We start from the raw sequence: 14765 nt of genomic DNA, 5'->3' as shown, positions 1-14765 counted from the left end.
CATAATTAAAAATCTAACTGGATCGTCCTGGAATCAGATCAAACAGTAATCACAATGGAAAACTGCTGATTTACAAGGACATACACAAACCAACAGCAATTTGGTCGGCTTGAGGCTATAGAAAACACTTGCCCAAGGTGCCATGCTGTGGGACTGAACCCAGAACCATGTGGTTGGGAAACAAACTTCTTACAACACTCCTGCACCTACAAATATTTGAGCCTAGATACACTGTTCAGACCTTAGCATCACTTCACAAAGAGGATCCCAATTTCGTAGATTTCCCATTTTTATGTTTGCATGGATCAGCAGATTTTCTACAGTCAGTCGTGCCACCGGTTGCCAACCCTCACCCGTTTCCAAACAACTCAACATTTCCTTCATGGACAGACTTATTTGCACAATGTTGGAAATGAATGGAACTAATTAGGACAGTGACACACCTTTACAGCAGTTAGACAACGTGAAGATGACACACAGACACAACAGGCTACTTTTTTCTGTCGATCAAATCCACTGACAAGGCTTTAGTCAGCCCAGGGCTATATCAGAAGATGCTTACCCAAAGTGTCATGTAGGTGGACTGAACTTAAAACCCTGCATTTCGGAAGCAAACTTCTTGACCACATGCACCACACTCATGCTTACATTGATGCCAATAAAATTGACATAAGGTGTGGCGGTGTGTTCAGAAATTTGCTTCCCAACCATATGGTTCTGGGTTCAGTCCCACTGCATAGCATCTAGGCAAGTGTCTTCTACTATAAGGCTTGGGCTGACCAAAGCCTTGTGAGTGGATTTGATAGAAAGTGAAAGAACCCTCAGTGACACTTTAAACAAGGCATTCGTATTCCCTAGTAAATCCTAATCCTGTGCTTTTCAACCAGGGTCCACATGAGTTTCATTTATATACATATAACACACATACAAACGTTTGTTTGCCTCCCACCATCACAGCTTGATAACTGGTATTGTTGTGTTTATGTCTATAATTTAGTAGTTCAACAGAAGAGACCAACAGGAAAGTACTAGTCATTTAAAACAAGAAAACCAAATACAGGAGTTAATTCTTCCAACCCAAAAATTATTTAAGGCAGTGGCCCATGGACACTCCCTAGTGACTGAAACAAATTGGTACAAAAATATTTTCATCCTTTGGTATTTCATGTAGCCTTATCCAAGTCAAATATTGTCTGTCATTATGCTACAAGGTGGGGCATGATTAATTCAAAACCTGTCAAATTACTCATGACTACAAAATGGAGTTCATTTTGCCCTGAAAAATATTCTCACAAATAAATATGGTGAATACAACAAATTCCATAACTTCTTTGTGAAGATGGATCGTTTCCAAGAGTTAGGTCTGTCTTGCATAAACCTCTCACCTCAATGATACTTGAAACAAGACATTCGCGTCCGCTAATAAATTCCAACCCAGAGCTTTCCCACCAGGGCCCACATATATGGACCCTGAGGGTCCATATAGGTATCAGTTGCAATTTATCTGCAATAAACTGGTTAGACTTCTACAAGACAAAATATTTTTCATTGTTTGATGCAATGTCTAACAATTATAAAAAATATTTTAAACATTGGTCATGATTGTCCAACTGACCAAAATAGGAATCAGAGGTCCAGAGATAGATAAATGGTCAAGAACCACTGACCCAAGCCTATTTTAACCAAACCAGGTGAATCACATTGAATTAACTGAATAGAATAGAATAAAATGCTGTCGACTTATTTGTACAACCAGCTACAAATTTGCAAGAAAGACCAATCTAGCAATCATGAAAGCGCAAACTGAAATTAGTTGTGGCTAGCTGATCCATTTAAATTAATTTAGTAATATGAATCCTCCCAATACAAGTCAAGTGACATTTGGCTACCATTTGTAACAGAATGGAGAGGCTAATTCATTTTAGATATTTGTATATATCTGGACTTCAAACAAGGTCATATTTCCAAAAGGCTGGAGACATGTTTATAAAGAAGATTGGAAACGAAATGACAACTTGAATTACATCGTGCAATACGACGAGGAGACACAAACATGAACACAATCAGATTCTTTTGGTTTCTGTAAACCAAATCCACTCAAGGATTTTTGGGTGGCCCAGGGTGAGAGCAAAAAAAAAAATAGTCAAACACTTGTCCAGAGTGCCACACTGGGAATGAACCAGAAGCCTTCTAATTGGGACTTCTTACAAAGAAAAAAAAATACATCAAAATTCAAACAAACCATTTTTTAACGATTTATACTTCAAAGTAGCTTCTTTAAAGCGTCCAGGTAGAATAAAAGAAAAACATGCCAGCGACTTTGAAGCCTACTGTTTCTACAGAGAAAAGTATTGGAATTAATGAGATCAGCATTTGTTTTAAATCATGTGAAACGATGCTTACCTGCTGAAGGCATTGTCACTATCAATGTACTTCTCCAGTTTTTGGAGTGCTGTGAGGTTGTCATCTGAAAAGTAATTCTCTTCACAATTCCCATCTTCCACTCTACACCCTCCTGAAAGTAGAAGTTCAGTAAATTCAATAAAACACGAGACAATTGCTTTTAGCAAATTATAAAGACAAAAAAAGTTTAAAGTATGTTACTCAATGTTAAAGTCATCAAAATCCATTTTCAATTTCAATAATAAAAACTGTTACTTGGCCAGAATCTACTGATTAATATTGAAGAGGTTCTATATTTGTCCGTTGATCCAGATTGATAAAGAAAAAATCTTAAAAATGTTGACCTGCTGAAGCACGTGCTGTCAAATTAGGGGAAGCAAAGAGGAAGTAACTCGTGGAGCTCTAACTCGCAGAAAACTACACCTAATTAACTCCCCTTTTGTAGCAGCACCACAATGAAAGTATTTCGACCATTTTAACTGTCATAAGACCCGACTTTCACTTCAAAATAACATTCACTTCTTACAACTGGACTCATTAAAATCACATCTATATAAGTTGTTTTTTTTAACACCGATTCTAGATTTTTGCGGGATGAGGGAGGGAGAGAGACGGATAAGAAAATTTAAGCGATGCTATTTAATTAAATTTTCAAAAAAAAATTATCTTCCAAAACATCAAAATGTTACATAATTATTTTGTCGTTAAAAAGAAAAAAACGACGAAATAACTAGAATAATAAAAGCTATTTCGAGAAAAGAGGGTAAAATGAGTCAGTTGAAACTAGTGGAGGTAAACAAAGAAGTTCATATTGAAGAAACGCCAAGCACCTCTGACCTACTTTAAGCAGCAATAACAACCAAACACACACAAAAAAAGATTTAGAAAAAAAAAACCATCTAAAAATTATTCAAAATAGAGAAGCTTCGTGTAAACCTTAAATAAATTCGGGGAGGAGGGGGGGGGGTTATATTGGAAACCCTAAAACAAACCAATATTTATTTACGGTTTATAATTCCGTTTATTAAAGAACTAAAAATATATTGTTTTCACTTCCGTATTCATTTGTTTTTTTTTCTTTTTCTCTTTCGTTAATGACCATTATATAAGAATTCTTTACAAAACCTTTCAGAAATTTATGGTAAATAACATTGGCATTATTTTCCATATTTATTGCATTACATGAAATGTCGGATGTTTATAAAATGGAAAAAGGGGGGAAATATACTTGAAATTATTAAATTGTACACCTTGGTTCTGTCTGTCTATATATCTCTCGACAGATATAAATATATATTATAAACACCTGTTAAATTCTCGGAAGGCAAACAAAATTGGAAAATAAGGAATATTAGAAAACATAACAAAAAATCTATTTATATATAAACGAGTTTTCTGTATATGTGGGGGGGGGGAATATGTTTAAAAAAAAACTTGATTAGACTAACGACTGAGTAATTATATAAACTGTTTTAAGACATAAGTGAATGGGAGGGCAAAATGAAGGGTCATAAATATATTTACTGACCTGTACTTGAATAGATCTTAATTTAGAAAGCAAATAACGGACAAGGGAAAGGAAAACCAGTGCAACGGAGAGAAACAGTGAATTTTGGAGAAATTATTTAAAAAAAAGTTGGCCGATTGCAACGCAAAACAATTATGGTAGAGGTTATAATTGGTTTAATAAAAAAGAATGTAGATCCAGGATTTATAGTAAATAAAGATGGTTAATGTAGTCGGATAAACTGTGTCTAGCAAATAACACAAACAACACAATGGCTTTGTTCGGGAACGAAAGGACGAGGAAAGCCAAAGATTTTAAAGAGCCAGCAGCAGCAGGAGTAGCAGCAGCAGCCTGTCCGATTTCATTCTAAAAACTTGCAACATGCTTGGGACAAGCGCTAAAACTATTCCCAAGAACCACACATGTTTTTAAAAGGGGGCAAACGAACCGAGAAAAACGAGAACGACTGATTAAATATAGAAGAAAAAAGAGGAACTCACAGAGATAAACGGCCAAGCTAAGTCATCACGTGCAGTTTTAGAATATCTTAATGGTTGAGCTTTGCATGCAGGACTGGAGTTGTTTTAAATAAATGGAAACCGTGGGCTTTTAAAAGCAAGTAAAAAAAAACTAAAGAGAAAAAAAAACCTCGACACAAGAAAATATTGCTTAACAACTTCCGCTACAATAACATTTTGAACGGATTTTGCTTTTTAAATTACGAAAAAAAAAAAATTTTTGTTAACAGAACAACAGAAAAAATATTTGATATTAAACTATGTTCCATGTTACACGACTCACAAATATAGAGAGAGAAAGAGAGAAAATATGGGCAGATAAAAGGGGACATGTTAAAAAGAAAAAAAAAAAACAGAGTTGCCAATTATTGAATGAGGTGCGAGTTTTTGGCGGTAAGCACCATGGATGAAGCAAGAAAGAGGCAAGCAGAGAGAGAGAATGGTGGATACAAAGAACCGAGTTAATGTAGAAATTTTGAAATAAGACAAAAGAACAGTCCCGCACAATTACGTAGCTAAAATATATGCGAATATATATTCAAATAAATGTGATTGATGTGAGATTGCAAGACCGTATGCGATTGAAAAGAAAAATAAGCAATAAACAATTATATTAAATAGATTTTACAGACACAGATAGGAGATGTTTTAAAATATAAACGGAATTATAGCAATAACACTTACTGTCATTCATAAAACAGTTGCGCCCCTACCACCACCACCACCGCTCAAGTGCTTTTTAAAACCTAAATATTTAAACTGAACCGATAATATCCAAAAAAATAGTTTTTAAAAATGATTTGTGGAAATGTCGAGAAAATACAAGTTGTATATACAAAATTAGCGAATGCTTTTAAATAAAACACGAGGTGGAGGAGACAAAAAAAAAAATTAAGAGAGCAAATAATCCGTGAGAGAGAAAAAAAAACTAAGAGCATTAGGGAGTTTGGTGATGAATGGCAGATTGTGAGACGTGAAAAGGGGTGAGTTTTACAAAGTTACCACAAGGGGGGGAAAAAAAGGAAGACGCGGGAACATTGGTAAAAAGCGCTAAGTTCAAAAGGTCGAGAGGAAACACCCTGGTCACATGATAGAGAGAAAATAATATAAGAGAAATTATTAGGTTTTCATTTAAGAAAATAAAAACTAAAAGGCTGACATGAAGATAATCGAAAATTAAGAAAAGAAAATCCCCCTAACGAAATATTTCTAATAGTACACGGTATGTAAGGTACCCTGCCTCAGTGAAATCAGTAAAGTGGGTTCACACATTTGAACTGAGAAGGAAAGGGATTGAATACAAGAAGCACCTAACTGACGTTTGTTGTGTGTGGCTGATGATTATTGCAGCGAGAGGGAAACGAAAATTAAGCCGTGTTTAGGGTAGGAACTCGGAGTTATGAGCCATAGAGAAGAGAAGGGCTTCGTTGAGAGATATATAAAATATATATATTTATAGATAAGGGGAGAAAGAGAGAGACCTTGCAGAATTCCTCTATTTATCAATTAACATGTAAACAAAGTTCTATCTTTGGAATAGAGATTTTAACACTGAAATACACACACACACACACACTATATATATATATATATATATACATACACACGCACGTATATATGTTTGTATATACTACACATGGGCAGAGGTCAATGAAATATTTACCAACTACATACATCAGTAACATTGCATTTACAATTAATCAGGATATAAATTGGAGAATGTGTTTACAAACGGGAGAGGGCAAATATTCAAAACAGAGTGTGTGTGATCTGTATGTATGTATATATATATACATATACACACATATATATATGAGGCTGAAGCATATTTTTAAATCGTGTCAGTTTCACGTTACTCATTACTGACAATCTACATGCACGATATGTGTGTATATAACAATATGTATGTGTGGTTATTCTATATATATAAGTAATATAGTGACCATATCATGAATGATTCTCTCCGATTTGTAAAGATGGAAAACCAGCAAAGCTTGTTCTTGTGAGAAAACTAAAACAAGAAAATAAAAGATGTTGATGCGTGATGTTTAGTTGGTGGTTTTTACAAGAACAAGAAGTCGTTAAAAAAAAAAGGTACCATCACGAGAACTGACCAACAGACAACAATGTCAGGACAAATACTATTGCTATTTTAATAATTATTCACTCGTTTCATTCCGTTGACGGGAATTACAAGGAAATTTTTGAATCCCAGACTCACACACGAACCGAATATTTTTCGGTAAAGCAAGCATTTTAATTACGGTCCTAAAAAGAGGGATCTGTCAACTTTTGGGGTTTATTTTTTTGTCTAATATTCACGTATATAAATAATCTGTGTTGTTTCTTCCTGGGAAATGGTTGTTTTTAGGGATTGACAACAATTTACAGATGTTTTTGTAGCTTATGGAAGAGAGACAGGGAGGGGGGGGCAAAACATGGAGAGGGTTTTTTTTTAAAAAAGAAAAAAAAGTACATTGATTTGTGAAGCATTTTTAAGATAAGATACAATTAAAAAGAAATAAATAAACGTGAGAGAGAGTAGCATGGAGGGGGGGAATATTTGAGAGACAAATGAAAGGAAATAATAAATATTAGTGTGTGTGTGTGTGTGAGGGATGGATGGACGCTTCGAAAGAGATATATATTATAAAAAGGAGCTTTGGCTTTTTAAACATGTCAGCAAAGGATGTTGTTAGGTGTTGTGAGACAACATTAAAAGTGTTATCAATTGTGAGCCATGAGAGAGAGAGAGAGATATCCCATGCCCTCTTTGCTTAGTACGATTGTACTTGGTCCGAAAGGAAGAAGCAGTCTTTTTTCTCTTTTTTTTTTTAAGGACAGAGGTGGAAGTTAAATGAGTGACACCCACGGTTAATAACGACTAGCTGACTGGTTTTTGGTTTGTGAATAAACAATAATAACAACAATAACATGTAGGGCGACAATGGTAGAAAGGTTTTTAACGGTGAAAGAAAAGAGTGAGGATAGAATGGTGCTGGGTGATCAAGGCTGCAAGTGGAGTCCGTTGGTTAAACGACGAGGAGGAGCTTCTACTCTTTGGTACATGGCCAACGGACACACGGCCAACGAAAGCAAGCAAAGTTTAAAGCTAAGTCAACCACTTACTGCTTTCCGAAGTATCTTCCAATACAACCCGATAATAGTTGATGTCTGAAATAAAATGGGAGAGCATTAAAATTGGCGCAAAACTTCAAATTAGAGCAACAAAGTCTGCTTTAGAAGACGCCTCACCCGCCATGTTGTAGGAAACCACGAGGTATGCAAGCTGCGTTTCGATTGGACTGTCTCATTATTTAACTGCTTCGCCATTGGTCGCTTTTAAATCTTTCACGGATTTAACCGATGTTACTTTCGAATGTTACCGAGGATTGTCTTGGTTTTAGTTAGTCGAGCTGTTCCAATATGTGGGAGAGTGTGTTGGTTCTCTCGGGTGTAAGAATACATCATTGCACTCTTAACTGCCGCCGCCACACATAATGACTTCCCAATATATATAAAGAGAGAGAGATATTTATTTAGCGTTAATACAATACTCACTGCTGCCTTACATTTACTTCTAGCCATTCATATATTAATCTGTGTAGAGAGAGAAATATATATCACATCTATTTCTCTAATTGTTTCACTAACATGGCAGTACTATTTTTTTTATCTTCGTTTCTTATAATATTACATTCATTGTATTTCAACTTGGATTTTTACTTTTTTTTTTTGTGTCAGAAAAAATCTTTCGCTTTTTTTTTTTGTGTCTTTTATTTCAACCCCTGCAACTAAAAGATTTTTTTTTTGTAGGGGCTAACAATAAGAGCACACACACAAAAAAGGGAGCACTTGCCTGTAAATGTGATAAACAGACATATATTTCATATTATCATTATATTTTAAAATGAAATGATTTAAAATTTTTTTTTTAATATTTCTTTTTATTTTTAGTTCTAAGACAGACGATCCAGCCAACATTTAAAAGGAAATACTTTTATTCAGCTACGATGATATTAAGTTCCTTATTTATTACAGAATGAGGTGAGAAGGGGGGGGGAATGAGGCAATTTACTCCACTAACTTTCAAAAAAAAAAAGTTAATCTAGTCCTGTTTGGTTAATTAATTAGTTTCATCTAATTTATTTAAACTGCAATGTTAATGAAAATATAGTTTTATTTTGTTCCCTTCTAATGACACCCAATTACAATGAGCTTCGTCGTTTCGTGTTTTAAATGTAGGAAATATTTTATGAGACAAGATGGGGACAAACTTAACTCCCTCTGGCCTTTTTTCGTGTCTCATTTCTTTTAGTTCCTTAAAAGAATTAACGTCATGTTTAATGTTTTACCATCATTGCAAAGTGAACAAAGTCCAACTATGAAATATAATGAAAGTTTTTTTTTTAAAATCTCCCTGTTAATTGATGTAGTGTAAGTTTTGGTGAAGCTGGGAGAGAGAATCTCCTGGTACCTGACTGCTATCGGGTTTTAACGACATTTGTAAGGATTTGAAAATGGTAGGGGGTGATAATGGTGGGCTTGAGAAAGTTAGATTGGCACTCCAACCAAAATGTTGCCTCTTCAAGTCAGCATGCAGATTTTTTTTCAAAGTTCATATTTTTCCTAAATTAAAGCTCTGTTGCGTAATTAACTTCTACATAAACATCTTAATTAATATATTTAACACAATAAGTTAGTTGTCAATTTATAATTTTGAATGGTAAGGAATTATGTTTTGTGTCACTTTGGGGTTTTTAATGAGATTCAAATTCTTCGTTATGTTTTTGAAAGAATATAATTTATGAATTACGACATTGATTATAAAAAGGACCTGAACACAATGGAAAATCTGTTTAGAAAGATGGATTAAGTTTTTTTATGTGGAAAAAAATGGGATTTTGTAATAAAATTGGGTTTTTTTTTCTTTTTCGGAAGGGATATATATAATTTAAGCACAAAGCCAGGAGACAGGAGTTTTTAGGGAAATCGATACCATCGACGTCCGTACTTGATTAATACTTATGTTATCGACCCCGAAAGGATGAAAGGCAAAGTTCACCTCAGAGATGTTTGAACTCGGGACATAAAGACGCCACGGAATTGCTCCCAAACATTTTGTTCGACGCGCTGACTATTCTGCCAATTCGCCGCTTTAATAATCCTTATTATCAACAGAAGGTCTGAAATTTTTGGAAGAGAATGCTAAGTCGATTGACATCAATCCCTGTTCCCAAATGGTGCTTATTTTATCGACTCCGTAAGGATAAAGGGCTAAGTCAACATCGACGGCATATGAACTCAAAACGTAAAACCGGAAGAAATGCTGCTAAGCATTTTGTCCGGCGCCGTAACAATTCTGCCCGCTAGCTGCCTTAATAATAATTATAATAATAAACGATCGTATTAATATTCAAAGCTACAAAATGATGTGAAATACATAAAAATATTAAAACATTTCACATAATTATTGTTCTTAATTTTGGTTTGAATTTTTGGCCGATTCTTTCCCAAGCCTTGTTTCATTTTCAGTGATTTTCCTAAATTTATTCATGTCGAGTTTTTTGGGAGTTGACGCTGATCACATTTCCAAAACGGTATTGAGTAAACTTTGGAATGGTCACTTCTATCTGTATTTGATTATAAATATAGTCTAGTAACTTTTTACTTTCTAATTGTTTTCAGTTACTAGAAGAAATACCATTCCAAGATTGAAATTTCAACTTAATTTGCCAAGACATCTTTTCACCAATGTAAATCTGGAATCTTGAAATTCAATTTTCCTTTTAGTTTTTGATGTCTGGCAGATTCCATTCATCTAAAGAGGGCTTGTTACTAAAATCGAAATTATATTAGTAAGATATTCAAAGATAAATTTCTATATTTTTGCAACTCTTAATACCCACCCCTGGTTAAATTATACAAGTTCCCTCTTTTATAGCAATCAAAATTTCATGGTAATTTGTTCCAAACATCAATTTGATAATGATAAGATTATTTTACTAAATTCTTTGTTATTTCTAAAATTAACTGCAACAAAAGCAGTGTCTTTTATCAGACATATATGTTGTGTGTTTTTGTTGGCTGGTTTGTGGTGATGACTGATTGACTTGATATGTTAGGATGGGCACTGAGAATTATTCTGGGATTAATGGTTTAGTCTGATTCGAAGAAAGAACTACAACTGATCAAATGACGAGTCTACAGTAATGATGGCCTATTAATAACAAAACAAATAGAATTATTGTAATTTCATCAATTAATATATTACTGTTGCTGTTTATCTTGATGTAATTCTCAACTTAGTGCCATGTGTTAAGCATGTTATGAGGGTAAGTTACAAAGTAATGCCATTTTGTTTAGGACTTTGTTTATAATTACCAACACAGGAACATGTATCATGCATCAAAATGAAGCTGGTCCTCTGTGGATCACATCCCTACTTCTCAACATAGTCACCGTTTCTCTCAATAGCAATGTTCCACCTTCAAATGAGAGCATATATCTCCTTCACTATAGTTTTCACTTCCTCATCACTGGAATAATGTTTGCCTCTCAAACCCTCTTTCATGGGGCCGAAGAGATGATAGTCTGAAGGCGCTAAATCTGGTGAGTGTGGAGGTAGTGAAGAAGTGGCTCAAAGAAGTCAAAAGAATTTTACGGGGCAGGGATACATGCTCTTATTCGAAGGTGGAACATTGCTATTGAGAGAAACGCTGACTATGTTGAGAAGTAGGGATGTGATCCACAAAGGACCAGCTTCATTTTGATGTATGATACATGTTCCTGTGTTGGTAATTATACCTGTCCTAAACAAAATGGCATTACTTTTTGACTCACCCTCGTACAAACCAAATAAAACTGTTACATTCATCGTCTATCTTGCCATCCTATTAGTATTACTAATGATATTAAAAAGAAGGCAAAAAAAAAAATGATTCGCATCTACATTGAGAATTTGCTGCCTTGAAGCAAATATTTCTTGATTCTGTGAATACCTGAAGCATGAAAAAAACAAAAACATTACTTATATTGAAGAATCATTAACAACAGAAGCATAGTATGGTACAAGTCCCCTTTCAACATCACTGTAAAAACACCCAATATAACACTTGTTTCAATTAAATACTAAAGATTCCCTAATCATTCCACAAATACAACAACCTTTTTACCGTTGTTGTGGCTTATGGTTCTTCGTCTGGTCTGTGTGGTGACTGATTGAGGTGATGAATGGAAATATGTTTCTTGGTTATTTGAAAGAGTAACTGAACAACACCTACAAACATTTACAGAAGATTTTATTGTCGCACATCCAGATAAACTGTGTTGGTCTTTTACAATTGAACTGCTTTCAAAGAAGTTATTTACGAGACATTGTCTAAGAACCTGAAGAAATCTGTAGAAATGTTTCTAGCAACAATGGAAGTGTATTTTGCTCAGCTATTCTACAACTAATTACTGCCAAACACAGCCTTTTATAGGGCACACTTGAAGATTGAGTCACATGATAGTGTGATGCTGATTGGTTGCTTAATAGACCAATCATGTGACACTATTCTGGTTCGTTTGTGATGTATGACCTGTTACCTAGCAATTTGATTTCAAATCACTGCTGCACATAGTAACAAAAATGTTTAAGTTACAATTTCTGTCTTGTAATTTTTACACACACACACACACACACATATATATATATATAAAGAATAATGAGGAAAGAAAAATAAATTAATAAATTCTAGTGCCTTCTTACCAAACTGAAAACCAGAAATTACTTCTGTCGCCAAAGTAATTATAAGAGATGTCATTAAAAACCATTCATTTGCTATGAAACCAGATTCTGAAGAATATGGCCAGAGGGGTTAATATCTTGAAAGAGGAACTATTAGACTTAGAGTCTTAATGTTGTTCAATATCGCTGCTTAATGCCTCATCTTCTCTATTCCAAATATAGCACAGCTGTACAATAACCACACAATTTTTTTTATTCTTCGAGACAAGTCAATGCCATGTCTTTTAATGGTCTGAAAGTGGTGCCATCATTGTTGTTATATGCTTTTTTCAATATTTGAAGATGTCAGTTACAGAAAGAACTTGCCAGAAGTATCCTATTAGAGTTGGAAATATCTTTACCATTCCAGTTGTTGAAGTACCAGTCTCTAAACAGTTGAATTCGCTTCCAACACCTTCCCAAATATCACTGCTTGTATTTTATCTGCTAATTCCTCAAACCAACATCAGACACTTATCTTTTGCTCATTTCAGTCATCAGACTGTGGTCATGCTGGGGCAGCGCCTTCAAGAAATTTTCATTGAATGAATTGAGCCTAATACTTCTTTTTAAGCCTGGTACTTAATCTATCAGTTTCTTTTGCCAAACTGCTAAGTCATGGGAATATAAACACACCAACACCAGTTGTCAAATAGTGGTGGTGGACAAACACACACACACATATAAAGGTACATGGCTCAGTGGTTAGGGTGTTACACTCACAACTACGAGATCGTGGGTTTGATTCCCAGATCAGGCATTGCATTGTGTTCTTGAGCAAAGCACTTCATTTCATTTTGCTCTGTGATCATTTCGTCATCTGACCTGTGGCACATGGTGCACCTGTACAGGTAATGTCCATATGATGGAGGGAGCAAGCTTTTGTGTACACAAACATTTAATCATTGCTATAAACAAATCATTTGTGTGGTTGTTCGGTAAGAAATTGTTAAACCCTCTAACAACAGGAAAGTCCATCATCATATACATCTATATATACACACACACATAGATACAATAGGCTTCTTTCAGTTTCTGTCGACCAAATTCACTCACAAGGCTTTAGTTGGCCCAAGGCTATAGCAGAAGACACTCAGCCAAGGTGCCATGCAGTGGGACTGAACCTAAAACCACATGGTTGGGAAGTAAGTTTCTTGACCACAATGTTGTTACAGAATGACTGAAATTAAGTTCATTTGGTCACCAGATTTGGTGGAGTGGATTAGTCTAACTCTTTCATTACCAACCCGCCTGAAACTGCCTCTGGCTCTGAGTACAATTGTCTTATTTTCAAAAGTTCTGAATGAAAATCTTCCACCAAACCTTAGTCACAATTTATGTTCCTAACACTAGCTGAATGATAACTAAGTTATTTTACTAAATTCTTTGTTATATTTAAAAGATATAATAGAGAAACAATTCTTAACCCTTTCGATACCAACCTGGCTGAAACCGGCTCTGGCTCTGTAATATAAATGTCTTGTTTTTATAAGTTTTCAATTAAAATCTTCCACCAAACCTTAGTCACAATTTATGTTCCTAACACTAGCTGAATAACTAAGTTATTTTACTAAATTCTTTGTTATATTTAAAGTAATTGAAAGAAGCACAGAACATCTGAAAATAAATACAGTAACAAAAGTGTTAGATAGTTTACATAAAAGTGTTCAAAATAGGCAGTAAAATAAGTTCATAATTGTTTACAAGTCCATCAGAAATCATAATTGTTTATAAGCAAATATACAGAAAGAATTTGCAGACAGAATTTGATAGGAGAAAGCGTGTATTGCTTTGTCAAAATTTCATCAGAAATCATAATTGTTTATAAGGATTTTAGAAGAATGACCAACTATTTTGCTTCATCTCCAGTCTTTGCCTTTCATCCTTTTGGGGTCAATGAAATAAGTACCAGTTGAGCCATGGGGTCAATATAATTGACTAGCCCCCTCCCCCCAAAGGTTGTAGGCCTTGTACCTATAGTAGAAAGGATTATTATTTTGGTTTGTCTCAGGTTCGGTCTTATTCCTGGTAAGATTTCTGTGGGTAGTGGGTTACTACCTGTAACCTTAGGGATCCACAAGTTTTCAGTGGTCTTTGAAATGCTTAGATCCTTGCTGTCCCTAAGAGACAAACTTTCTAGAGGAGGTCTATCAGGCATTCTATTCCAATCTCCTTCAGCCATTTGTCTAGGCTTACTGTTCCCATTATTATTATTATTATTATTATTATTATTATTATTTATTATTATTATTATTATTATTATTGCCTTTGCACAGCTTCTAACGCTGGAGATGTACTACGGTGTCAGCTGTTCACTACCAGTGAACTAAGGTAACACCTCTTATTTTTCAAGCACCTTCCGAAGTATTCGAGCGGTTCCAAGCAGTGCTGTTTTCTGCAAATTCTCCACCCTTATTGCAGCCCCTATTTGTTCCACGTATTTCTCGAAACTTTTACTCACTGTTCCCAGGGCTCCGACAATTTTTGGTACTACTACCACCTTTTTCATCAACCACAACTGCTTAACTTCCCAAGCTAACCTGTCATATCTCTCGACTTTTCTTTC

At 34.8% G+C, this 14765-nt stretch overlaps 1 protein-coding gene and 1 long non-coding RNA gene across 5 annotated transcripts in view; one reads left to right on the top strand and one right to left on the bottom strand.

The window, feature by feature from the left end:
- The window catches only part of LOC106873834 (serine/threonine-protein phosphatase 4 regulatory subunit 1), a 59688-nt gene extending 51976 nt beyond the window's left edge, over positions 1-7712 (bottom strand). The window contains exons 1-3 of one of the 4 annotated variants that reach the window (XM_089348229.1): positions 7684-7712; positions 7558-7602; positions 2404-2515 (exon numbers count right to left, since the gene is read on the bottom strand). In XM_089348229.1, coding sequence (XP_089204355.1) covers positions 2404-2515; positions 7558-7602; positions 7684-7690 — 164 coding nt within the window. In that variant the 5' untranslated portion in view covers positions 7691-7712. Of the gene's footprint in view, positions 1-2403; positions 2516-4410; positions 5034-5112; positions 5830-7557 lie in introns of those variants that run through there. The other 3 variants (XM_089348222.1, XM_089348233.1, XM_089348235.1) reach the window with 3 other exon arrangements.
- Positions 7713-7785: 73 nt separating this feature from the next.
- On the top strand, positions 7786-9506 carry LOC149137443 (uncharacterized). Its single transcript, XR_016240859.1, has 3 exons — positions 7786-7884; positions 8386-8475; positions 9370-9506. It is a non-coding gene; the product is annotated as an uncharacterized LOC149137443 (long non-coding RNA).
- Positions 9507-14765: the final 5259 nt, after the last annotated feature.

This window comes from Octopus bimaculoides, chromosome 1 (genome assembly GCF_046866305.1).
Source record: "Octopus bimaculoides isolate indiv1 chromosome 1, ASM4686630v1, whole genome shotgun sequence".
Lineage (NCBI taxonomy): Eukaryota > Metazoa > Mollusca > Cephalopoda > Octopoda > Octopodidae > Octopus > Octopus bimaculoides.
Note: the sequence above shows the minus strand (reverse complement) of the source record. Positions and strands in the feature narration are given on the sequence as shown.